The sequence below is a fragment of the Rana temporaria genome, chromosome 4, assembly GCF_905171775.1.
Source record: "Rana temporaria chromosome 4, aRanTem1.1, whole genome shotgun sequence".
Lineage (NCBI taxonomy): Eukaryota > Metazoa > Chordata > Amphibia > Anura > Ranidae > Rana > Rana temporaria.
The window spans coordinates 460,691,955-460,715,740 of NC_053492.1; the positions used below are offsets into that span (position 1 = coordinate 460,691,955).

A 23,786-nucleotide genomic window follows, 5' to 3' on the forward strand; every position below is an offset into this window, starting at 1 on the left:
TCTCTTTTGACTGACTTTGGGAAGTGTTGCTCTTGTAGCTTTGGATTTGATGCAACACTCACATTTGACAGTGACTGGACAAGGGGATATTATCAGATCCCTTGTCAGATTCCTCCTCTGTAGTTCCTGTATGCATTCTGGGTGTCTGTGACCTAGACGTCTGTGCCATTTATGTATACAGTCATTGTGCTTGTGTGTACATAGTCTCACCTTTTCTTTCACTGTGTCGAGATGATATAGATGATCATCCAGCTTGGCACTTGCTATTGTCTGTTTGCCGTTTAGAATGGAACACTTGTCACCTTGGAATTTCACAGTGAGTCCTCTGGCTGTTAGACGCTTCACAGATAAGAGTCCTCCTTCTAGATTAGGAACATAAAGTACATCTTTCACTGGTATGGTTAAATTGTGTCCTGTATCATCAGGGCATGCAAGGGTTCCGTGCCCACATCCTTCTGCATGTATCTTGCTTCCATCTGCAAGGTAAATAGTTTCTTTGTTGTTCGGATCAAGTTCTGTGAAGAAACTTCTATCACTCGTCATGTGACTGGTTGCCCCTGAATCGATGCACCAGTCTTGGCATTTACTGTTGCCTGTAGCCTTAAATGTGGCATTCCAGTTGCCTTCCCTCGGGTCATGGATTGTGGTTTTGACCTTTTGTTTAGCATAAGAGGGACGTTGTCTCATTTGCTCTGCTCTCCATATAGTACAGTCTTTCTTTATGTGTCCCTGTTTGTGGCATCTGAAACACACTCTGGTTTCTTTTCTGTGTAATCTTGCGTCTGTAGCTTTAAGAGCGGTACTGGTGTCGGTTTCTGTGGAGTCATGCATTAATTCCTTTCTTCTCTGATACTCATCTATGAGCCTGGTTTTAACAAATGCTACCGTCAAATCTGTTTCGGCTCGTGTCTCCAGTGCATTTATCAATGCAGTGTATGTATCAGGTAAACTGCATAATAACATGGCTGCAATGTGACTGTCTGTCATGTTCTCCCCGATTGATCTGAGTTGCGCAATCACTTCCAGCATTGCGTTTATATGCTCCTGCATGTCCTGTTCTTTGCCAAGTCTCATTTTGTAAAGTTTCCGCAGCATAAACAGCTTGTTGTTTAAACTGGGTCTTTCATGCAGTCTTTTCAGTACATTCCACATGCCTTTCGCTGTGTCCTCATTGCGAATATGAATGAGCTGATCATCTTCTACTAGTAAACTTATTGTGGCACGTGCTTGTCTGTTTTTCTTGTCCCAGTCCTGATTATTATCCTGTTGTCTGTCTGTAGTGGTAACCTCCCACAAGTCATCTCTGGATAACAGCATTTCCACTTTAAACTTCCATAGCTGGTAATTGTCATTATTCAGCTTTGCCACTGAGAGTTTAAGCTCTGAGTTTCCGGCCATTTTATCCCTCCTTTATATATAAACAGTCTTACTTGTCTATAGGAGATGTCACTGGAAAGCTTCTTTATGTCGATCTCCGCATCAGCCACGCTGTCTTCCGTTCAGGCTTTTGTTCTGCTTAGGCCGCACCTGGTCATAAGACTTTATCCGGACTCTGGGCCCATAACCTGTTGCAGAGTATGATGGATAAGTGCAGCGGAGTCTAATTCAGATCAGACATATTCTGTAGTAACAGGAACTGGCTTGTTTATTGAAACATCATCACACAGACAAAGATGTCTCTCTGCCTCATGGTGAGAACACACACAGATTACAAGCAGGAAGAAGAAACCAACAAGTACATCATTGTGATACAGAAAGCACAACATATCATAAAGAACACAGTCTATCATATCAATGCTCACTAGCGACATCTTGTGTCCTTTATCTAAACTGCATCGGATATATATTCTAAGCTAAGTTTGTTGCATATATCCAACACGGCCGAGGAACTCGATGTGCCAAACACGTCGAGTTCCTCGTCGAGTTCTGGGATGAAGCCGCCGAGGAGCTCGGCGGGCCGCCTTCTACCATAGAACAACGAGAAAATAGAGAACATGTTCTCTATTTTCTCGACGAGTTCCTCGGCGGCTCCATCGAGCCAAAAGTGTACAGACGACAGAGTTTCTCGGCAGAATCCGGGTTTTGACCGAGTTTCTCTGTGAATTCTGCCGAGAAACTCTGTCGTGTGTACGAGGCCTTACACCGTCGGATCTTAGGCTGCAATTCCAGGCCGGCCGCTAGGTGGCGCTTTCATATCTTTTACGCGTCGAATATGCAAATTAGCATTTACGCCGATTCAGAAACGAACGCCTGCCCGGCGCTTTTTTTTTACGTCGTTTGCGTTCGGCTTTTTCTGGTGGAAAGTTACTCCTGCTATAGGAGGGGTAAGTGCGGCGTATCCTATGTTAAGTATGGCCGTCGTTCCCGCGCCGAGTTTTGAATTTTTTTCGTCGTTTGCGTAAGTCGTTCGCGAATACGGCCAGACGTAATTTAAGTTAACGTCGAAACCAATGACGTCCTTGCGACGTCATTTGGAGCAATGCACGCCGGGAAAATTTGCGGACGGCGCATGCGCTGTTCGATCGGCGCGGGGACGCGCCTGATTTAAATTGTACTGCCCCCTAGCCGCGGAATTTAAATTCCGCCGGGGGATTTACGATATGCCGCGGCAACTTTAGAGGCAAGTGCTTTTTGAATAAAGCACTTGCCTTAAAAAATTGCGGCGGCGTAACGTAAATCAGATAGGTTACGCGGATCTAAAGATCCGCTAACCTATCTGAATCTAGCCCACTGCGTCTACAAAATAGGGGATAGATTTATGGCATTTTTATTATTTATTTATTTTTTACTAGTTATGGCGGTGATCAGTGCTTTTTAGCGGGACTGCGACATTGCGGTGGACAGATCGGACACTTTTTTGAGACCAGTGACATTTATACAGTGATCAGACCTAAAAAATAGCCACGATTACTGTAAAAATGTCACTGGCAGGGAAGGGGTTAACACTAGGGGGCGATCGAGGGGTTAACCGTGTTCCCTAAGGAGGTGTTTCTAACTGTGGGGGGTGGGGACTGACTGGAGGAGGAGAGAGATCGCTGTTCCTGATCACTAGTTATATAAAAATAAAAAAAAATGGCAAGCTTGGATGGACCACCCTAGAGCTTCGAATTATCAAAAGATTTGCAACACTGCCCTCAAATCAAAATTAAAGTTTAGGAGTAAATGTTCTCTTCCATATTAAAGCGGTTGTATACCCGCATTTGTTTTTTTTACACCTGAAAAGTAAAAGCCATGCACAGCATATTAGCTCATTATGAAATACTTACCTTAAAACGAGGTGTAGGGAACTTACCTGGTCCACGCCGAACGAGATGTCATTTTGCTCCGGCGTATCTTCCGGGTATCGCCGCTCCAGCGCTGTGGCTGGAGCGGTGATGTCGTCACTCCCGCGCGCAAGGGCCGGCGGCGGCCGGCCCTTTAGCCGAGGATCCCCCCTGCGCATGCGCCGCTGCAATCAGCGGCGCATTGCGAGGGGAATATCTCCTAAACCGTACAGGTTTAGGAGATATTCTTTATACCTGCAGGTAAGCCTTATTATAGGCTTACCTGTAGGTAAAAGTCAAAAAGTGGGGTATACAACCACTTTAAATGTAACAGCTTAATAACTGATCTCTGCTTACAATTTGAACCCAATTGGGGTAAGCGGGACCTGTTTTTTTAAGCTTGATATCATCTTATTGTTACCTATATACCTTGGTTAATTACCTTTGGATGGACGTATCCTTTTTTTTTTTTTTTAACGTACCGTATATACTCGAGTATAAGCTGAGTTTTTCAGCACCGTTTTTTGCGCTGAAAATGCCCCCCCGGCTTATACTCGAGTCACCTTTTTGCACCTGATCTCCCGGACTTTGGGGACCCGGTACCGGCCGGCCGTAGGTCCCCTGGACCCTTGGCACACATATATCCCCTCTCTTCCTCTACAAGTGTGCAAAGTTTGTTGTCCGGGGAGCACCGATTTTTCAAAGTCGGCACCCCTTCCATAGACTCCCATGTTAAACGGTAATTTCTCTGGTAACTTTCGGGACCCGGTACCAGCCGGCCGTAGGTCCTCTGGACCCGAAACAAAGTTTGCTGTCTGGGGGACCTACGGCCGGGGAGCACCGATTTTTCAAAGCCGGGCACTCCTCCTATATACTCCTATGTTAAATGTAAGTCTAGTCATGGGCACAGTGAGGCATGGGCACAGTGAGGCATGGGCACAGTGAGGCATGGGCACAGTGAGGCTTGCAGATGGACACCCTAGGCTTATACTCCAGTCCAGGGGTTGACAAATTTGCTTGGAATCTAGGAGCCAGCTAAAAAAGTTAGGAGCCAGAAAACGTGCCCCGTCGAGCTTGCGCGCAGAAGCGAACACATACGTGAGCAGCGACCGCATATGTAAACGATGTTCAAACCACACATGTGAGGTATCACCACAATTGGTAGAGCGAGAGCAATAATTCTAGCCCTAGACCTCCTCTGTAACTCAAAACATGCAACCTATAGAGTTTTTTAAACGTCGCCTATGGAGATTTTAAAGGGTAAAAGTTTGTCGCCATTCCACGAGCGGACGTAATTTTGAAGCGTGACATGTTGGGTATCAATTTACTTGGCGTAACATTATCTTTCATAATATTAAAAAAAATGGGGATAACTTTACGGTTGTCTTATTTTTTAATTAAAAAAAGTGTAAATTTTTCCCAAAAAAAGTGCGCTTGTAAGACCGCTGCGCAAATACGGCGTGACAGAAAGTATTGCAATGATCGCCATTTTATTCTCTAGGGTGTTAGGATAAAAAATATATATAATGTTTGGGGGTTCTAATTAGAGGGAAGAAGATGGCAGTGAAAATAGTGAAAAATTACATTAGAATTGCCGTTTAACTTGTAATGCTTAACTTGCAATACCAACTGCCACCACCAGATGGCGCCAGCTTACACATCTGGTGGTAATAACTTGTAATACCAACGGCTCACCACCAGATGGCGCCAGCTCACAAAAAAAAAAAATTTTTTTGTTGTTGCCCCCCCCCCTTCCAAGCCAAGTCGCCAGGACCCTATTTCTAGTTGCCATGGCGACCTGGCGACCGGGATTTGTTGAGCCCTGCTCCAGTCAATACGTTTTCCCAGTTTTTTTGTGGTAAAATTAGGTGCCTCGGCTTATATTCGGGTCAAAAACTCACCCCTTTAAAGTTCATTCTATGTGGTACCTTCACTTTCAAAGTGGATTGACAAACCCGAGCTCAGCAAATTCCTATTCACCTTATCAAAGACTTGTCCATAGATAACATATTGCTGTTCAACATCCAACTGACCGACGGCTGACAGTTCCTCATTCTCCTTCTTTATGAAGTCCTCGATGCTGAGCAGAAGCTTCTTATCGCTGGCACGGAGGATGGGCGGGAGGATCGGATTCTTGGATCTTCCAATAGAAGGATTCATTTTTGGTGCATACAATACTTCTTATTATCTATGCCAAAAATAGTAAATAGTTAATAGTAAATGGTGACTGTCACAGTCAAACTACTCAATATTACTAATAATAGGCATCATAGAAAAAAAAAAAGACCAACACTTATCAGATGGGTTTTTAAATGGGGTGCTTGGTAGGTGTGTAGCACCCTCCTAGCGTAGGAGGGTGGGCAAATATACTTTTTGGCTCCTTCTGTAGTCAAGGGAGCAGCGATTGTCTGTTCAGGGTTTCACAGGCAGGGAGTTTGATTGCTTCCCCCTGCCTGTGGAAAAAGCTTCCAGAAAATAGGGAGGGGAATTCAAATGACCATCTTGAATATTTACCATGGCCAAGCCAATCCGTGGAGAAGAGTGTCCAGAAGGTGGCTGAGGAGATAATAAACAGTCTGAGGCCCTGTATAGATTGTTCCTCTCCTCAGGAGGACCTCTTTGGGGTCCAAAGTCACATGACAAGTCGCACAAGTGTGAATGGGGCCTAAGTCAAAGTTTTACTAAACTCATCCAGTGTGTGACTACGTTTAACCTGCATTTTTCTTCTCTGCTGCCCCTGCCTGGGCTTACACCGCTGTGATTTGATATGGTTTGTTGTGTGCTGTACTTTGTCTGTTTAATGCTTAAAGGAGATCTAGAGCTTCACATAGGTGCAGGTCCAACTCAACTCCTTAAAGGAGTTGTAAACCCTTGTGTTTTTTCACCTTAACCACTTCCATACCAGGTACTTACGCAGCTTCCCGCCCAAGCCAATTTTCAGCTTTCAGCACTGTCGCACTTTGAATGGCAATTGCGCGGTCATGCTACACTGTACCCAAACAAAATTGGCGTCCTTTTTTCCCCACAAATAGAGCTTTCTTTTGGTGGTATTTGATCACCTCTGCGATTTTTTTTTTTTGCGCAACAACTAAAAAAAGGCTGAAAATTTGGAAAAAAAATTACGTTTTTATTTTTTTCTGTTAATTTTTTTGTAAATAAGTTTTCTCTTTCAATTACGGGCACTGATATGGCGGCACTAATGGGCACCGATGAGATGGCACTGATGGACATCGATGAGGTAGTACTGACGGGCACAGATGAGGTGGCACTGATTGGCGGCGCTGGTATGCGGCACTGATGGGCACACATAGGCGGCACTGATGGGCACACATAGGCGGCACTGATGGGCACTCATGGGCGGCACTGATGGGCACTCATGGGCGGCACTGATGGGCACTCATGGGCGGCACTGATGGGCACTCATGGGCGGCACTGATGGGCACTCATGGGCGGCACTGATGGATACTTATGGGTGGCACAGATGGGCACTGCTAGGTGGGCACTGGGCATGGATGGGCACTGTGGGGTGGCACTGATGGACACTGGGGTGGCGCTGATGGACACTGGGGTGGCGCTGATGGACACTGGGGTGGCGCTGATGGACACTGGGGTGGCAGCACTGATTGTTGCCAGTCAGTGCCCATTTGTGGGCACTGACTGGCATCTTTTTTCTTTATGTTTTTTTTTTTATTTATTTTTTTAGACTTTTTTTTTTTTTTTTGGGCTTTTTTTTTTTTTTTTGCCCACCCTGGTGCTCCAGGGTGGGCATCCCTGGTGGTCCAGTGTGGCGATCCGAGGGGGGGCTGCGCTGATAAACAATCAGCGCGAACCCCCCCTGACAGGAGAGCCGCCGATCGGCTATCCTCTACTCGCGTCTTTCAGACGCGAGTGAGGAAGAGCCATCGGCGGCTCTTCCTGTTTACATCGTGATCAGCCGTGGTTGGACACGGCTGATCACGTGGTAAAGAGTCTCCGCCGGAGGCTCTTTACCGAGATCGGAGATGCAGGGTGTCAGACTGACACCCCGCATCACCGATCGCCGCGATGCGCGCCCCCACGGGCGCGCGCGGCATGAAATCCTGCAGGACGTTCTAGAACGTCCTGTCAGGATTTCATAACCACTTCCCGGACGTAAATCGGCCATAGGCCGGGCGGGAAGTGGTTAAAGCAGAGTTCCGGCCACAATTTCACTTTTTAAATATATATACCCCTGTAATACACAAGCTTAATGTATTCTAGTAAAGTTAGTCTGTAAACTAAGGTCCGTTTTGTTAGGTTGTTACAGCATTTAGACACTTTATAAAATAGAAATTGACTGGGGCCATCTTAAGTATGGGCATCATGAAGCCAGACTGTATGACTTCCTGGATTTCAGCCTTACAGATCTCGCACATGCTCAGTGCTGCACAAGCAGTGTAATAGGTTTCAGATCAGGTTTCAGCACCTGTACTGTCCAAGTCACATGATTCTTCGAGACTGGGGAGTGCACAGACTCCTGGAAAGTTACACCCACTACATTCCCAGGAGTCTGTGCGGTGTAGGTTAGGAAGCTTAAGCACCTAGGTGCAAGAAGTGGGAAGATTAACTATTCTGCCTAGCAACAACACTTTCAAGGCATCTAAAAAAAAAAAAAAATTCTTAAAGGACTATTGACATTTTTTTAAAACTACTGATGTAATGTTATATTTATGGGTGGAACTCCACTTTAAAGGAGATCTAGAGCTTCACGTAGGTGCAGGACCAACTCAACTCCTTAAAGGAGTTGTACACCCTTGTGTTTTTCACCTTAATGCATCCTATGCATTAAAGCGGAGGTTCACCCGCACATGACACTATTTCCCCCTAGATGGATGCTCGTTTTGTCTAGGGGAATCGGCTAGTTGTTTTAAAATATGAGCTGTACTTACCGTTTACGAGATGCATCTTCTCCGCCGCTTCCGGGTATGGGCTGCGGGAATGGGCGTTCCTATGTTGATTGACAGTCTTCCGAGAGGCTTCCGACGGTCGCATCCATCGCGTCACGATTTTCCGAAAGAAGCCGAACGTCGGTGCGCAGGCGCATTATATAGCCGCACCGACGTTCGGCTTCTTTCGGCTACTAGTGACGCGATGGATGCGACCGTCGGAAACCTCTCGGAAGACTGTCAATCAAGAAGAAACGCCCGCTCCCGAAGACCCATACCCGGAAGCGGCAGAGAAGATGCATCTCGAAAACGGTAAGTACGGATCATATTTTAAAACAACTAGCCGATTCCCCTAGACAAAACGAGCATCCATCTAAGGGGAAAAGAGAAAAAAATAAATAAATGGGTGAACTCCCGCTTTAAGGTGAAAAAACTTCTTCTAGTGACCGGCCCCCTAGCCCCCCCCATTTTACTCACCTGAGCCCTGGAATTTCCCACGGCGGAGACACGCTCTTCCTCTGCCTGGGGTTCTCGTCTCTTGATTGGATCGATTGATAGCAGCGCAGCCATTGGCTCCTGCTGCTGTCAATCAAATCCAATGATGTGGGTGCCGGGGGCAGGGCCGTGTCCTATAGTCGGCGTCTATGGATGCCAAGTGCTGGACTCGCCCGCAAGGTAACCCCCCCGGAGAACGCTTCTCCTAAGGGGTTATACAATGCAGGGAGGAGCCGCGGGAGCTGCCAAGGGACCCCAGATGTCGAGGATTGAGGCCACTGTGCAAAACGAACTGCACAGTGGAGGTAAGTATGACATGTTTGTTATTTAAAAAAAAATAAAAAACAAAGTTTTACAATCACTTTATTAATAACTCAGGTGTCCCACCATTTTTGGAGTATGACTGTTAGCCACACACTTGCCAGTATGTAAGCGCTCACACATTGCAACCAGTTCTCCGAAGGTCAGGACCAATGTAAGGAGCAGTCTTCCCACCGACCCCCAGTGTAATTGGGACCTTCTTTCACTGACCTTGAAACTAAGGGACCATTTCATTGACACCAAAGTAAGGGAGCGACTCACTAGTCACCGATGTACAGAAGCATCCCACTGGTCACCAGTGTAAAGGAGCATCTCACTGACCACCAATGTAAAAAAAGCATCTCAATGTCACCAATGTAAGGGAGCATCTCGTTGGCTATTCCCGGGTGTGTCCCTCAACCGCAAGAGTTCCCGGGTATGTCCCTCAATCCCAAGAGTTCCCGGGTGCATCCCTCAACCTCAAGAGTTTTCAGGTGTGTCCCTCAACCTCAAAAATTCCTGGGTATGTCCCTCAACTCCAAGAGTTCCCAGGCGCGTCCCTCAACCTCAAGAGTTCCCTGGTGTGTCCCTCAACCTAAAAAATTCCTGGGTGCGTCCCTCAACCTCAAGAGTTTTCAGGTGCGTCCCTCAACCCTTTAAGAATTCCTGGGTGCGTCCCTCAACTCCAAGAGTTCCCAGGTGCGTCCCTCAACCTCAAGAGTTCCCAGGTGTGTCCCTCAACCTCAAGAATTTCCGGCTGAGTCCCTCAACCTCAAGAGTTTTCAGGTGCGTCCCTCAACCCTTTAAGAATTCCTGGGTGCGTCCCTCAACTCCAAGAGTTCCCAGGCGCGTCCCTCAACCTCAAGAGTTCCCTGGTGTGTCCCTCAACCTCAAGAGTTCCCAGGTGTGTCCCTCAACCTCAAGAATTTCCGGCTGAGTCCCTCAACCTCAAGAGTTTTCAGGTGCGTCCCTCAACCCTTTAAGAATTCCTGGGTGCGTCCCTCAACTCCAAGAGTTCCCAGGTGCGTCCCTCAACCTCAAGAATTCCTGGATGTGTCCCTTAACCCCAAGAGTTCCCAGATGCGTCCCTCAACCTCAAGAGTTTCCGGGTGCATTCCTCAACCTCAAGAGTTTCCGGGTGCGTCCCTCAACCCCAAGAGTTCCCGAGTGCATCCCTCAACCTCAAGGGATTCCGAGTGCATCCCTCAACCTCAAGAGATTCCGAGTGCATCCCTCAACCTCAAGAGATTCCGAGTGCATCCCTCAACCTCAAGAGATTCCGAGTGCATCCCTCAACCTCAAGAGATTCCGAGTGCATCCCTCAACCTCAAGAGTTTCCGGGTGCGTCCCTCAACCTCAAGAGTTCCCAGGTGTGTCCCTCAACCTAAAAAATTCCTGGGTGTATCCCTCAACCCCAAGAGTTCCCAGATGCGTCCCTCAACCTCAGGAGTTTCCAGGTGCATCCCTCAACCTCAGGAGTTTCCAGGTGCATCCCTCAATCCTTTAAGAATTCTTGGGTGTGGCCCTCAACTCCAAGAGTTCACGGGGGGGGGGGGGGGCCTAACCGCAAGAGTTCCCAGGTGCGTCCCTCAACTTCCAAAGTTCCTGGGTGTGATGACCTTCCACCCCAGGAGTTCCCAGGTGTGTCCCTACCCCCCAAGAGTTCCCGGTTGTATATCTGCACCACAAGAGTTGTAATATGGGTAGGTCCCTCAACCCCAAGAGTTCTCAGGCGTGTCCCCAATCACACTTTTTACACTGAAAACTATGTCAAAAAGATATTTTATCACTCATAGATGTAAAATGAGCCCCAAATAACTGCATCTGATTGGTAGACATTTCTCATCTTAGTCTAGGCCTGCCTCTGGACATGATTTACAAAGATGTCACCTATGATATCACTAAGCCCAGTCACTGAGCTGTGACTGAGCCCTGCACTCCTTACCCAGCTCCAGGCTCACTCCCTGCATACAGGGCTCTACCAGGGCATTCTGTGTATTATATATGCCTGTTACTAAGATGGTTGTTAGGGGGCGTTACCTGGAGCAGCTCTGAAAGACAGGAATAGCGGGCCTACAGAGGGAGGGGGCGTTACCAAACCAGCGCCGCTGTAAATGACAGAAGGACGGACCAACTGGGTGAAAGGGGGCGTAACCACACTAGAGCGGTTCAGAATGACAGAGGGGCGGGCCCATAGGGAGATGGGGCGTCACCAAGCCAGAGGGGCGGGAAGTGACTACAGGGGGTGGTTGTGCGCGCGCATCGTACTTATTAAAAATATCTTGTCTTTTAAAAAAAAACAGCATTCTAGCTCCTCGCACCGTGTAATTATGACAATACATATCTCCCTGAAGTATAATTGTGTTGTTTTGAAATGTGAGTAAGCATACCGGAAACCGGACCATCAGACAGGACTACCAGTCCCAGAATGCATTGCGCCTCAAGGGCGGGGGTCCTTCAAATTAGACTACTTTAAACCAATTCATAAGAGTTTTTTTATTATAAATTATTTTATTATTATTGACGCACGAAGTAAACCGAACACATTTGACCGTCAAACCGGCCCGCCGCTGTGAATAACGTGTGATATTTTACTCAGGCACCGCCGCGGACAGCTCGCCCCGCCCACCGCCCTTGCGGCGCGGCTAGGAAAACCCCGTAGCGGCCGGAAGGAGGCCCTCTCTCCAGGATCCGCCATTAGCAGGAGGTGAGTGTGGCGGATCGGCTCCGGGAACTGTGGGGTAATAGCCGGTGTACCGGGCCCCGGAGGAGGGCGGGACGGGGTGTAATCGGTGTATAATAACGACCTGCTCTCTCTCCTGTCACAGGTGGGTCCGCCGTCGCCATGCAGATCTTCGTGAAGACGCTGACGGGGAAGACCATCACCCTCGAGGTGCGTGTGGCGGCCATGGCTGTGTGAGGGAGAGGAGATGAGGGGGGGACAGGCAGCTTCGGGGGCAGCCCGCGACACACATAGAGGACCCCCCACTACCTCCACGTGTCTGATCTCCACTCCACGTGCTGGGAGAGTTACTAAAATTGGTGCAGATGTGCATGGGAGCCAATCGGCTTACGTTTTATTGTCAAATCCTAACTGAACGAGCTGAAGATAGAAGCTGATTGGCTCCCGTGCACAGCTGCATCAGATTTGCTCTCCTTTTTAGTATACAGCCCTACTATGTTCTCCAGTTCAGGAACTAAAATTCCCATCATGCCTAGTCATGTCTGTGAATGTCAGAGTCTTGCAATGCCTCATGGGATATGTAGTTCTGCAACATTAGGAGGGCCTTGGTTTGGAGATTCCTGTTCTAATAAAAAGACCCAGAGCTGCCAGAAGGGCCTCCATGAAATGTGATGTTCAATCAATGCATATTGCAAGCCTAAGGCCCCATTCAACTCCTCCTGTGTGATTTGTGTGTGTGGAAGTCCATTCATACGAATAGGCAGCTGTCTGCATCAATAATGAACCAAAGGTTCTTGCACCTTTTTTTTTAGGTGTTGCGTTTTGGCTAGTTATTGTGTGACAAAATGCTGGTTTCCTGGCTGCATTTGGGGTTCTGGTAATTAATGGTACAGCTGGTGTGATGTCTTTTCATGCATTCCAGGAACGTGTGAAGAAATGCGCATCCCTGGAGCGCAGCGATGTGAATTGGGCTTTACAGCAACTGGTTTTTGTGACTTTATTTTTTGGGGGGCCAAAAAGGTTGCTTTGATCTGTTAGGATAAGTTCATCTTTGGGGGGGGGGGGTGTACATACCCCACTTTTAACACAATGGGGTTTATTTACTAAAGTTGGAGAGTGCAAAATCAGGCTTTCTTTATAGAACCCAATGGGCTTCAAATCCCAGTTTGTTCAATTAAAGCGGAGGTTCACCCTCAAAATTAACTTTTTCGCTAACCTATCTCCAGCCTTAATAAAGGCTTGTAGCATTATTTTTCTTTTTAAATGTGTAAACTTGCCTGTCTTCAGCCGCACTTCCAGCTCTTCTTCCTTTGCCGGGGAGTGAGCGTGTCACTCCTTTTCCCCGACGGGGAGCTCTGCGCAATGTCTCCTGGGAGTGAGCGTGTCATCGCCTTCTGAAAATATCCGACAGGGGCCTCGGCGCTATACGGCGCCTGCCGTGTAGAGCTGACTGCGCAGGCGCCGTAAAGTGCAGAGTCCCCCACGGATATTTTCGGAAGGCGATGACGCGCTTTACCCGCACGTCAATCGTCTCCTGGGAGGATCAACACTCACTCCCAGGAGACATTGCGCAGCATACTGTCGGCTCCATGTATTGTTAGAATTTTTTTAGGGTGAACCCCTGCTTTATGTCCCATCCAGCATACTGCAGTATGCCTTTATTTTTTTGCGCTGTACTTACCGTTTAATCCTTCAGTTTCGTTTCAGACTCCCGCGGGGAGTAGGCGTTCCTATGAAGAGGGGAACATGATTGACGTCCGGCTATGGAGCGTCACAAATTCCGAAAATAGCTGGAGTGGGACACGGCGCCTGCGCACAGACTAGGAGCTGACTTCACAGGCGCCGTATATATCCGAGTCCTATTTCGGCTATTTTCGTGACGCGCCATAGCCAGACGTCAATCATGTTCCCCTCTTCATAGAAACGCCTATTTCCCCCGCCGGACTCTGAAACAAAACTGAGCGATTAAACGGTAAATACAGCGGCGGAACAAAAAAAAAATACTATAGATGAGGCAAGTCGGCTGGATGGGATGGTACATAAAAAACCTCCGCTTTAAGCCTGGTAATAAAACCTGAAAGCTCATTGGTTTCTATGTAGAAGTGACCCTGATTTTTGCAATCAATCTACAGCTATAGTAAACCCTATTGTGTACTTTAAAAGTGGTGTTTATGTGCGCCCGCGCACACACACGATGGACTCAGGTGTGTTTGCAACTTCACGCGCCCGCCAGGAAGCATACTTCGCAGGTAGTGAGACATTTCTCAATCAGTGCAGCTGCGGATCGGGAAATGTCATTGCCTGTGACTAGCGCTGTAGAGTGTCGGCTTCCTGGCTGGATAGTGCACGTGAAGTTGTGAACAGGTCACTAGTTGGGTAAATATATTTCTAAAGGTGCTATTGATCTGACATTTGAACCACATGTTGTTAACAACCTGTGCAATCCATACATACAAAGATGCCAAAACAATTAAAGCGGGGGTTCACCCCAAAAAAAAAAAAAAAAATTAATTACATCTCGCAGAGCCAGCATACTAAGGACATTTCATTTCGTCAGGTAATTTTTTATTTTTTTTCTCCGTACATAATTTTTTTTTATATTCTGTTTTTGTCCAGGGGTTCCGATGACTGGGTGTTCCAATCCTTCGGTTCGATGTTTGTGAAACAGGTGACCTGTCTCACAACGCGCGTCGCCAGATGTCGGGAAATAGCCGAGCTGCGAGTTGGCACTATACGGCGCTTGCGCAGTCAGCTCTACACGGCATGTGCCGTATAGTGCCGATCGCAGCTCGGCTTTTTCCGGAAATCTGGTGATGTGCGTTGTGCGACAGGTCACCTGTTTCACAAGCCGCCAATCATCGAACGGAAGGATAGGAGCGCCCAGTCCCGCAGTCATCGGAACTCTGAGGCAGGGATAGGAACGCCCAGTCCCGGAGTCATCAGAACGCGGAAGCCCTGGACAAAATCAGAATAGAAAGGTAAGTACGGAGAAAAAAAAACTGCCGAAAGTATATGCCCTTACTATGCTGGCTCTAATGTTAAAAAATCGTTTTTAGGGTGAACCTCCACTTTAAATTCAGACATTAAGTTGTGTGATAAAATGGAACGAGACAGGGAAAAAGCATTGAACACATAAAGGGAAGTGGAAAAAGGCATGGTAAGCCAAGACAGCAGCTGAAATCTATCCGTAATCTGAAAACAATCCTGCCCCTTGTCAGTGCAAATTGATATCGGCTGCTTCAGTCTCAACTGACGGCCTATAAAAATGCATCAAATATCTCATGATGGGTAAAAGCAAAGTAAAAAAGGTGTGGCTACCCTGCGCTGCCAATATTGAGTGGATGGAGGCTACTGACACAGCTTATTTGAAAAGAAGCAAAAAGAACAGAAAAAAGTAAATGTGTAGCGCTGGGTAAAAGTAAAGGGCTCGCTTGATCTTTGCAACCTTATTGTTGCAAAACATACTGATGGCATTGTTTACAGAAGGGTTTCTAAACTTCTGAAATGTTCCAGTAAGCACTGCTGGGGCCATAATCCAGAAGTGGAAAGAACATAATTTCACCATAAACCAGGTGCTCCTCGCAAGATTTCTGACAGAGGAGTGAAAAAAAATTATTAGAGTTGCCCAAGTGCCAAGAACCGCTTTTGGAGATCTTCAGAAAGACCTGGAATTGGCGGGTACAATTGTTTCAAAGAAAATAAGTGATGCCCTCACCCGCCACGGCCTGTATTCACGCTCACCATGCAAGTCTATTGCTGAAGAAAAAGCATGGTGAAGCTCGTTTAAAGTTTTTGCTGCACAACATTTAGACAAGCCTGTGAAATACGGGGAGAGTAAAGTCTCTGGTCAGATGAGACCAAAAAGGATCTCTTTGGATGCCATAATACACCATGTTTGGAGGTCCCATGCCACATCACCCCAAAACCCCCCCCCCCCATGCCAGTGGAGGTTTGGAGGTGGGAACATGGTTTGGGACTGTTCTTCAGCATACAGTACTGGCAAACTTCATATCGTTGATGAATGAAAAAATGTACAAAGACATTCCTGATAAAAATCTGCTGCCGTCTACCAGGATGATGAGGATGAAAGGAGGGAGGACATTTCAGCAAGACTGCGATTCCAAACACAAAGCCAAGGAAACTCCATTGGTCGGACCACTTGGCCTTCAGGAGAAAGATTAAAACCCATCTCTTCTGAGGTCAAGGGGTTCCTTACCCATGAAATGGATACAGCGCCCAGAGGCGATTCATTTCGCATGTATTGCGTTTTACAAGTTTCTCACTCACTCAGATAAAACATAAAGCTGCTAGAATGGCCCAGCCAATCACCTGACTTGAATCCAATAGAAAATCTATGGAAAGAACTAAAAGGTCAGAGTTCATAGAGGCCCACAGAACCTTCCAGATTTGTGTGGAAGAATGGGCCAAAATCGCTCCGAGCAACGCATGCGACTAGAGCCATCGTCGTGAAGCCGTCATTACCAACAAAGGATTTTGTGCCAAATATTACATTTTCAGTTGCCTTATTCAAAGTTTTTCCTGTCATTTCATTACACAACTTCATTTCTGAACGTATTTGTTTTGGTGTCTTTGTATGGATGGAGTGTTACCGACGTGGTGAAAATTTAATTTCGCTAGCTCCTTTAGGAATATTTTTACCCAGAAGGGGCTGAGTGTTTACAAGCTCCATGGCTTGTGAATGAATTACGAGGGCACTCATCGGTACCCCTGCAGCCCAATCGGCTACACGCTGTCGGCCGCAATACAGAAGGTAGTTGTAGTTCGTTCACAGGATTTTGTGAATGAATGTGGGCGCAGGGCTGCACAGTTTGTTTTATGTGATAGTTGCGGAGAGAAGATCCCTCCCCGCCTACTGTCCCAATAAGATGGGAATATCGGCCCCCAAATCCAGGTGATGTGGCTGAGGCTGTAATATAGATGAAAGCCCATTTCCAGAAGCGGGGGGGAAAGCCTGTGGTGTTGCCCCAGCTCTAAGGGTGACATGCTTGTTAAAGTGAAGTTCCACCCTCCCCTTTAAAAAATTAAAAACCTGCAGCTACATACTGTAGCGGCTGACTTTATAGTATTGGGACACTTGCCTTCCCTGGAGTCCAGTGATGTTTCCATCAGCTGTCATGTGCTGCCATTGCCAGTAAGGGAACCAACTGCGCTCTCCTCCTGGCCTGGTGGCAGGAGTAGTAGTGAGCCAAGCGGCTGACATGCATTGCAGTCCGGTCTCCCAGAACTGGGGACGGGATACCTGTCAAAGGTGCCAAATGTAAGGGGGTGGGGGACAAATGAGTGGAAGTTCCACTTTTGGGTGGAACTCTTAAAGGGGTGGTTCACCCTAAAAACTATTTTTTATTACACTGGCCCCCCACATTACAATACGATTAAGGCTATTATTATTTTTTTGATGCTGTACATACGTTTGTACAGCATATTCGCCCGTGCATCCGGGTTGCGAGTCCCGTGGGCGTTCCTAACATGTCTGTGATTGACGTTTTGACCAAAAACGAGCTCCCCCCGTCGCGTAAGCCGCGTCACGATTGGCGAAAGGAGCCGAACGGCGATGCGCAGTATAGCTCCGACTCGCCGTTCGGCTCCTTTCGCCAACCGTGACGCGGCTTACGTGACGGGGGGAGCTCGTTTTTGGTCAAAACGTCAATCACAGACATGTTGGGAACTCCCGCGGACTCGGAAGCCACAGGTGAATATGCTGTACAAAGGTATGTACAGTCCGGTCTCCCAGAACTGGGGACGGGATACCTGTCAAAGTGTAATAAAAAAAAAGTAGTTTTTAGGGTGAACCACCCCTTTAAGGGATGGGGGGGGGGGGGAAGCAGTTTCACTTGCTTGATCTGTGCCCCCCCCACCCATACACCCCTGCACTGACCATAGCAAAGGCAAATTATTTCTTAACATTTACAGCTGAAGAGTACAAAGTAAATACACATAGTAGATGGTAAATGATAATATGAAGTATTGTCATGTCTGATGTTTATATGATTCTTTTTCCAGGTCGAACCGTCTGATACTATTGAAAATGTCAAGGCCAAGATTCAGGACAAGGAAGGTTGGTTATTTTACTTGTGTTTTGTAAGAGAGGGGCTTCATCAGGGTATGAAGTGTCAGCTGCTGCAAATACTATAGCTGCTTACTTTTACTGCACACGCCTAAAGTGGTATTAATCGGATCTATACTTGGGTTTGCTTTTTTTTTTTAATGTACACATATGTATGAACCAAGTGGTTTATAACATAATGTGCTAGTATACTCCACAAATTGGCACATTATGGCAGACTTGCCTATCCCTCCTGAACTGTCAGTGCTGGTCCAAGGCACTACTTTTCTGTTGGTCTTCTTCCTGTGTATAGCCTTCTGGGCCGTGTTGACTGAACTTCTGCACATGTTAGTCACTTATCATGGCACACAGCGGTGCCATAAATGTAATGCCTCCTGTGCATGGTGGAACGAGTACCTGCTGGAAAAGATGCTGGTTTTGCCAAAAATACTTCTAAAGTGAATTTATAAGAGGGCAATGTAAAGACGAATTGCCTGTTATATGGGTATAATTGCTGCAGCATCGATGTAAGGGATTGTTTAAAATGATGTTTAATAGTATTTGATAGGAGCATCTGGAGCTGCGCAGCCTGTGTTCATCTTCCACTCCCTCATTTATGCAGTCGGTACATTCAAGAGACAGAGACAGCCCCTGGACCCCCCCCCCCCCCCCCCGGTCCTTAAAGCGGGAGTTCACCCGAAATTTGTTTTTAACATTAGATTGATGCTCATTTTGTCAAGGGGAATCGGGTGTTTTTATTTTTTTAAATCGAAGCAGTACTTACCGTTTTAGAGAGCGATCTTCTCCGCCGCTTCCGGGTATGGTCTTTGGGACTGGGCGTTCCTATTTGATTGACAGGCTTCCGACGGTCGCATACATCGCGTCACGAGTAGCCGAAAGTCGGTGCGGCTCTATACGGGGCCTGCGCACCGACGTTCGGCTACTTTCGGGAAATCGTGACGCGGTGTATGCGACCGTCGGAAGCCTGTCAATCAAATAGGAACGCCCAGTCCCGCAGCCCATACCCGGAAGCGGCGGAGAAGATGCATCTCTAAAACAGTAAGTACTGCTTCGATTGTAAAAAAACACCCGATTTCCCCTTGACAAAACGAGCCTCAATCTAATGTTAAAAAAAGGTTTTTGGGTGAACCTCCACTTTAAACCCGTGTTTTTAGTATATCAAAAGTCAGCAGCTACAAAAAGCATAGCGGCTGACTTTTAATAAACTGACTTGCCTGCCCCCGGTCCAGTGATCCGGAGGCTCGCTCCTTTCCTCGTTGCCATCATTGTTACTGTGGGCACCCGGCTGTGACAGCTTGCGGCTTCATGTCTCTGTGCGCATGCGTGAGTCGTGCTGCATGCTCCTATTGGCCAGCCCAGTTGTGACCCAGAAGATGGCTGCCAGGGAGGAGTCGCCTAGGTGGAAGTGGGACAAGAAGTCCCACTAAAGAGGGTACACAAATGTGGCATGTCGGGGGGCGAGGAGTGCTTTCGGGTGGAACGCCGCTTTAAAAACCTTTGCAGGCTTAAATTAATTAATGCAATTTATTATTGGGAGGCTGTACAGCATTGCACCCAGTATCGGCACATTCCAGGTGCAGTCTCGGTCTCTTGCCCACTGTCAATCAGTACATTGTTTGCCCGTATGTCTGATGCAGGCATTTATTGACGTCTAGCTCAATGGACAAAGAGGAGCACTCGCCGGCGACTTTGCAGTTTGACAACGAGAAGCCGTAAAAGGTGATGGTACTTGTAGGCTTTCCATTCACAAACTATGAATGCCACCATATGGGCCGAGCCTCGCACTTTTTTTTTTTTTGACAGCAGGTGCATGGAGAAAATCCCCTAAGGATGCTGCCATAGAATCCTTTATAAAAAAAAAAAAAAAAAATGCATTTTAAGCAAAACTGTTAATTAGCGGTGGTAACGGATTGTGTCCAGTGTACATTTTCTATCCCTTCTAGTTTCAGTGACCAATGCTTTGGTTTTCGGATATCTGATGTGTTTTTGTCCCTACAGGTATTCCTCCTGATCAGCAGAGGTTGATCTTCGCTGGCAAGCAGCTTGAAGATGGCCGCACACTCTCAGATTATAACATTCAGAAGGTGGGTCTCCATCACTAAATAAAAATCTGTGACCAAGATTGTTTTCTTGACTGTTTAAAAATTGCGAGTATTTTTCTGTTTAAAAGTGCTTTGCTCTATTAACCACTTCTTTACTGGGCACTTAAACCCCCTTCGTGCCCAGACCAGCTTTCAGCGCTGACGCATTTTGAATGACAATTGCACGGTCATACAACACTGTACCCAAATTATATTATTTTTTTCCCCCCAGAAATAGAGCTTTCTTTTGGTGGCGTTTGATCATCTCTGTGATTTTATTTTTTGCGCTATAAACATAAGACAGAAAATTTAGAAAAAAAACACTATTTTTTTACTTTTTGTTATAATATCCCAATTTTTTTAAAAAAAATAAAAATTTCCCTCAGTTTAGGCCGATACGTATTCTACATATTTTTGTCAAAAAAAATCAGAATAAGCGTTTATCGATTGGTTTGCGCAAAAGTTATAGCGCCTACAAAATACGGGATAGATTTATGATTTTTTATTTTTTTTTTTACTAATGGCGGCGGTCTTTTTTTCTTTTTTTTTTCTTTTTTTTGTGAGACCTGTGATATTGTGGCGGACACTTTTGACACAATTTTGGGACCATTCACATTTATACAGCGATCAGAGCTATAAAAATGCACTAATTACTGTATAAATGTGACTGGCAGTGAAGGGGTTAACACTAGGGGGCGAGGAAGGGGTTAAATGTGTATCCTGGGTGTGTTCTAACTGCGTAGGGGGAGGGGGGTGACTGGGGGAGGTGACGATACTGTGTCCCTATGTACAAGGGACACAGTTCGGTCTCCTCTCTCCCTGACAGCACGTGGAGCTCTGTGTTTACACACAGAGCTCCACGTCCCTGCTGTGTTAGACGATCGCGTGTACCCGGCGGACATCGCGACCGCCAGGCACACGCATCGGCTCCCAAGCGATGCACCGGGCACGTTGTTTCCTTATTTATCAAAAGGGATGCTAGTAATGTTACGTTTGCTTGTAAACGAACTATAGCTTTGGATCCACTGCTCATTTTGGAAAGCTGTTTTTTATCACCCGATTGTCCAGGTTTTGACGGGTTTAAAATGTAAATGTGGATCTGCAGCTAGGTTTATTTAGTACATCGCAACACACTCAATATAAGTACTTGTTATTACAGTACAGAAGGATTAGGAGGTCCCTGCTCATGGAGCCTACAATCTACCGTATTTGCCGGCGTATAAGACGACCCCCTAATTTTCCGGGAAAAATTTGGGTTTTGGGATATACTCACTGTATAAGACTACCCCCTTCCTACTAGTCTTTCTGGAAGCTGAGGGGTAGTCGGAACCGCTGACAGAAACAGGCTTTTTTCAAATCTCACTCTGCCATTACATTATGTGCCTCACTGTGCTATTACATCACTTGCCCCCCACTGTGCCATCAGTGCCATCCACTCACGTTTTGCTGATTTGTTTCCAGGCCGGTGACAGTCTCCGTGCTGCGGGCGTCCGTGATTTGAAAGCTGCGCCTTCTTCTCAGCGTGTCCTGTGATAGGCGGAACACAAATCTTCCCAGCAGCGCCTCTGTTCTGTGTTCCGCCTATCACGGACGTCTTCTCGTCCGAGGATGAGAAGGCATCTGTGGAGGAACACAGAACAGAGGCGCTGCTGGGAAGATTTGTATTCCGCCTATCGCAGGACACACTGAGAAGGAGCGGCTTTTAAATCATGGACGCTCGCAGCACGGAGACTGTCACCGGCGTATAAGACGACCCCTGACTTTGGATGCATTTTTTTGCATCCAAAAAGTAATCTTATACGCCGGAAAATACGGTATATAATTCTCAAACTGCTAGCAATGTGTACATTTTTATTCCTGTCACAAGAAATGTAAACCTCCCTTGTGATAACAAAGCATGACAGATCCTCTCTATGGACCAAACATCTCTCCTCTACAATGAAAAGCTTTAGATAAAAAAATAAAAATACATTGCTCTAATGCTTTAAAAAAAAAAAGCATGGTTTACATTACTCCTGGCCTCTTAGGTCATAGTGTTGATCGGAGGCCATCTTTCCTCTAATTCCTATGACCGGCCACTGGATCAGTTCCTACGCTTCCTGATGAGCCGGATAGGAATCGCTGTGAAGCGTCAGGAGTGACCCCCCTCTCACGCAGCTTCCTAAAAGTGATACAGTAACTAATCGGTCACTCGGATCACTTTTAGCAGAAAGGTCAGTGGTTGCTGAGAATTTTTTATACCGGGGTCATGGTATCCAGCTGCACCCATAAAACCCCCGGTATGCCACTTCAAAACCATGGCTTATTTTTCCAGTTAGGTGGCCTTGAAGTGGTTTTGCCTTAAGTCATATTTAGATCTTTTATATCTGCCTTTTGTATGCTATAGGAGTCCACACTTCACCTGGTGCTGAGGCTCCGTGGTGGTGCTAAGAAGAGGAAGAAGAAGTCTTACACCACCCCCAAGAAGAACAAGCATAAGAGGAAGAAGGTCAAGCTTGCTGTGCTCAAGTACTACAAGGTAAGAAAGCTGCAGATCTGAATAGCAGAATATTAGATATCGCCTTCAAACTCTCCAATCGGATGTATTTTGAATCCTGTACATCCAAGGCTGCAATTATGGGCTTTAAAGAGGAACTGCAGTCTGCTCACATAATTTCTAATAAAAACATCTTTGCCATTCTGAAGCTTCCCTCCAACCACTTTGCATGTTTTATGTATGTACTTGCCAAATATGCTGCAGAAATCTTCCCTTCACTGAGTCTGGCTGCAGTCATTGTAACTGGGCAGCTGCTCAGTATTTTGTGTACCTGGTTTGATGAAGGGATTATAAAAACATTTGGCTTGGTACCCAGTCACTACATGGCAATAAATGGCATGAATAGGGTCTTGAAACGCCATCTAGAGTCACTACTCTGTAGATGTGAAAGCAGTCCACTAAGATAATGTGCCCACAATGAAGGAATTGAAGTGCTATATATTGATGGCATGCATTGTGGCAACAAGATCTTTCAAGATTTTGGGTGCACAAAGATTGACCTAGGTCAGTGGGGGGGAGAGGAGAGTAAGAGCAGCAATGTGGGAAAATACTTAAATTTTTACAGGATTTGTATAGCGCCAATAGTTTGCGCATCACCTAAAATGAAGGCAGACATTAGTTTCATAATTTGTTGAAAGAGAAATCGAGGGCCCAGCTCATTGGAGCTTACAATCTAAAAAACTTGGACACTGAATTGTAGTGATCTAAGGTTCCTTTTATTTGTAGGTTTTGCGTTGCTGTAAGTATGGTGCTTTTTTTTTAAATACTATTTCATGTCTTGCAGGTTGATGAGAATGGCAAAATCCACCGCCTGAGGCGTGAATGTCCATCTGATGAGTGCGGTGCTGGAGTCTTCATGGCCAGTCACTTCGACAGGCACTACTGTGGAAAGTGTTGTCTGACTTATTGCTTCAACAAGCCTGAAGACAAATAAAATGTACATGTGTTAATAAAACCAGTTGACAGACACGGCTTGTGTCCGCGTGTTTCATTCTTAAATTGGTTGGTTGATTTTTCTATGGGGGGCGCAAAATCGTGGGAATTTTTTTTTTTTTTTTAAAGGTAAATTTTTATTTTGAAATTTTTGTACAGACAATACAACAAACACACATCCTAGGCGAACATCGCCCGGTACATCATTTTACAAAACTTTGGTAGCTGGTACACATTGAGCATTTTCATAAAAACACACAGAGAAAGGTGGGAGAAAAACAACAGAATCGTTAATTTACTCACTTAGATCTATTCAACGGGCAGAGGTATCAGTCAAAGTTCAAGGAGCAGGAGGTATGGTGCTCTCGGAATCAACCCAAGAGCCCCAGACCTTCAAGAATTTTTTTGGACACCCTCTGGCCTCATATGTCATCTTATACAGCGGTATAGCACGATTGATGGTGGTGAGCCAAAAGGTAATGGTAGGTAAGGATGGAGACTTCCAG

At 46.4% G+C, this 23,786-nt stretch overlaps 2 protein-coding genes across 2 annotated transcripts in view; one reads left to right on the forward strand and one right to left on the reverse strand.

Annotated features, from left to right (window-relative positions):
* Positions 1 to 10,957, reverse strand: part of CLHC1 (clathrin heavy chain linker domain containing 1) — a 70,082-nt gene extending 59,125 nt beyond the window's left edge. The window contains exons 1-2 of the mRNA XM_040351661.1: positions 10,908 to 10,957; positions 5,244 to 5,451 (exon numbers count right to left, since the gene is read on the reverse strand). Coding sequence (XP_040207595.1) covers positions 5,244 to 5,423 — 180 coding nt within the window. The 5' untranslated portion in view covers positions 5,424 to 5,451; positions 10,908 to 10,957. The remainder of the gene's footprint in view (positions 1 to 5,243; positions 5,452 to 10,907) is intronic.
* Positions 10,958 to 11,569: 612 nt separating this feature from the next.
* Positions 11,570 to 23,316, forward strand: RPS27A (ribosomal protein S27a). The gene is made up of 6 exons (XM_040351662.1): positions 11,570 to 11,669; positions 11,791 to 11,855; positions 17,667 to 17,721; positions 19,729 to 19,814; positions 22,198 to 22,329; positions 23,132 to 23,316. The coding sequence occupies exons 2-6, from the start codon at positions 11,808 to 11,810 to the stop codon at positions 23,279 to 23,281; spliced, it is 471 nt and encodes a 156-aa protein (XP_040207596.1). The 5' UTR covers positions 11,570 to 11,669; positions 11,791 to 11,807; the 3' UTR covers positions 23,282 to 23,316.
* Positions 23,317 to 23,786: the final 470 nt, after the last annotated feature.

Bases quoted from the DNA above. Each gene is read 5' to 3' on its own strand.
- RPS27A (XM_040351662.1), top strand. From the start codon at position 11,808: ATGCAGATCTTCGTGAAGACGCTGACGGGGAAGACCATCACCCTCGAG. The intron at 11,856-17,666 runs GTGCGTGTGGCG...TTCTTTTTCCAG, and splicing joins GGAAGACCATCACCCTCGAG to GTCGAACCGTCTGATACTAT. The intron at 17,722-19,728 runs GTTGGTTATTTT...TTGTCCCTACAG, and splicing joins CAAGATTCAGGACAAGGAAG to GTATTCCTCCTGATCAGCAG.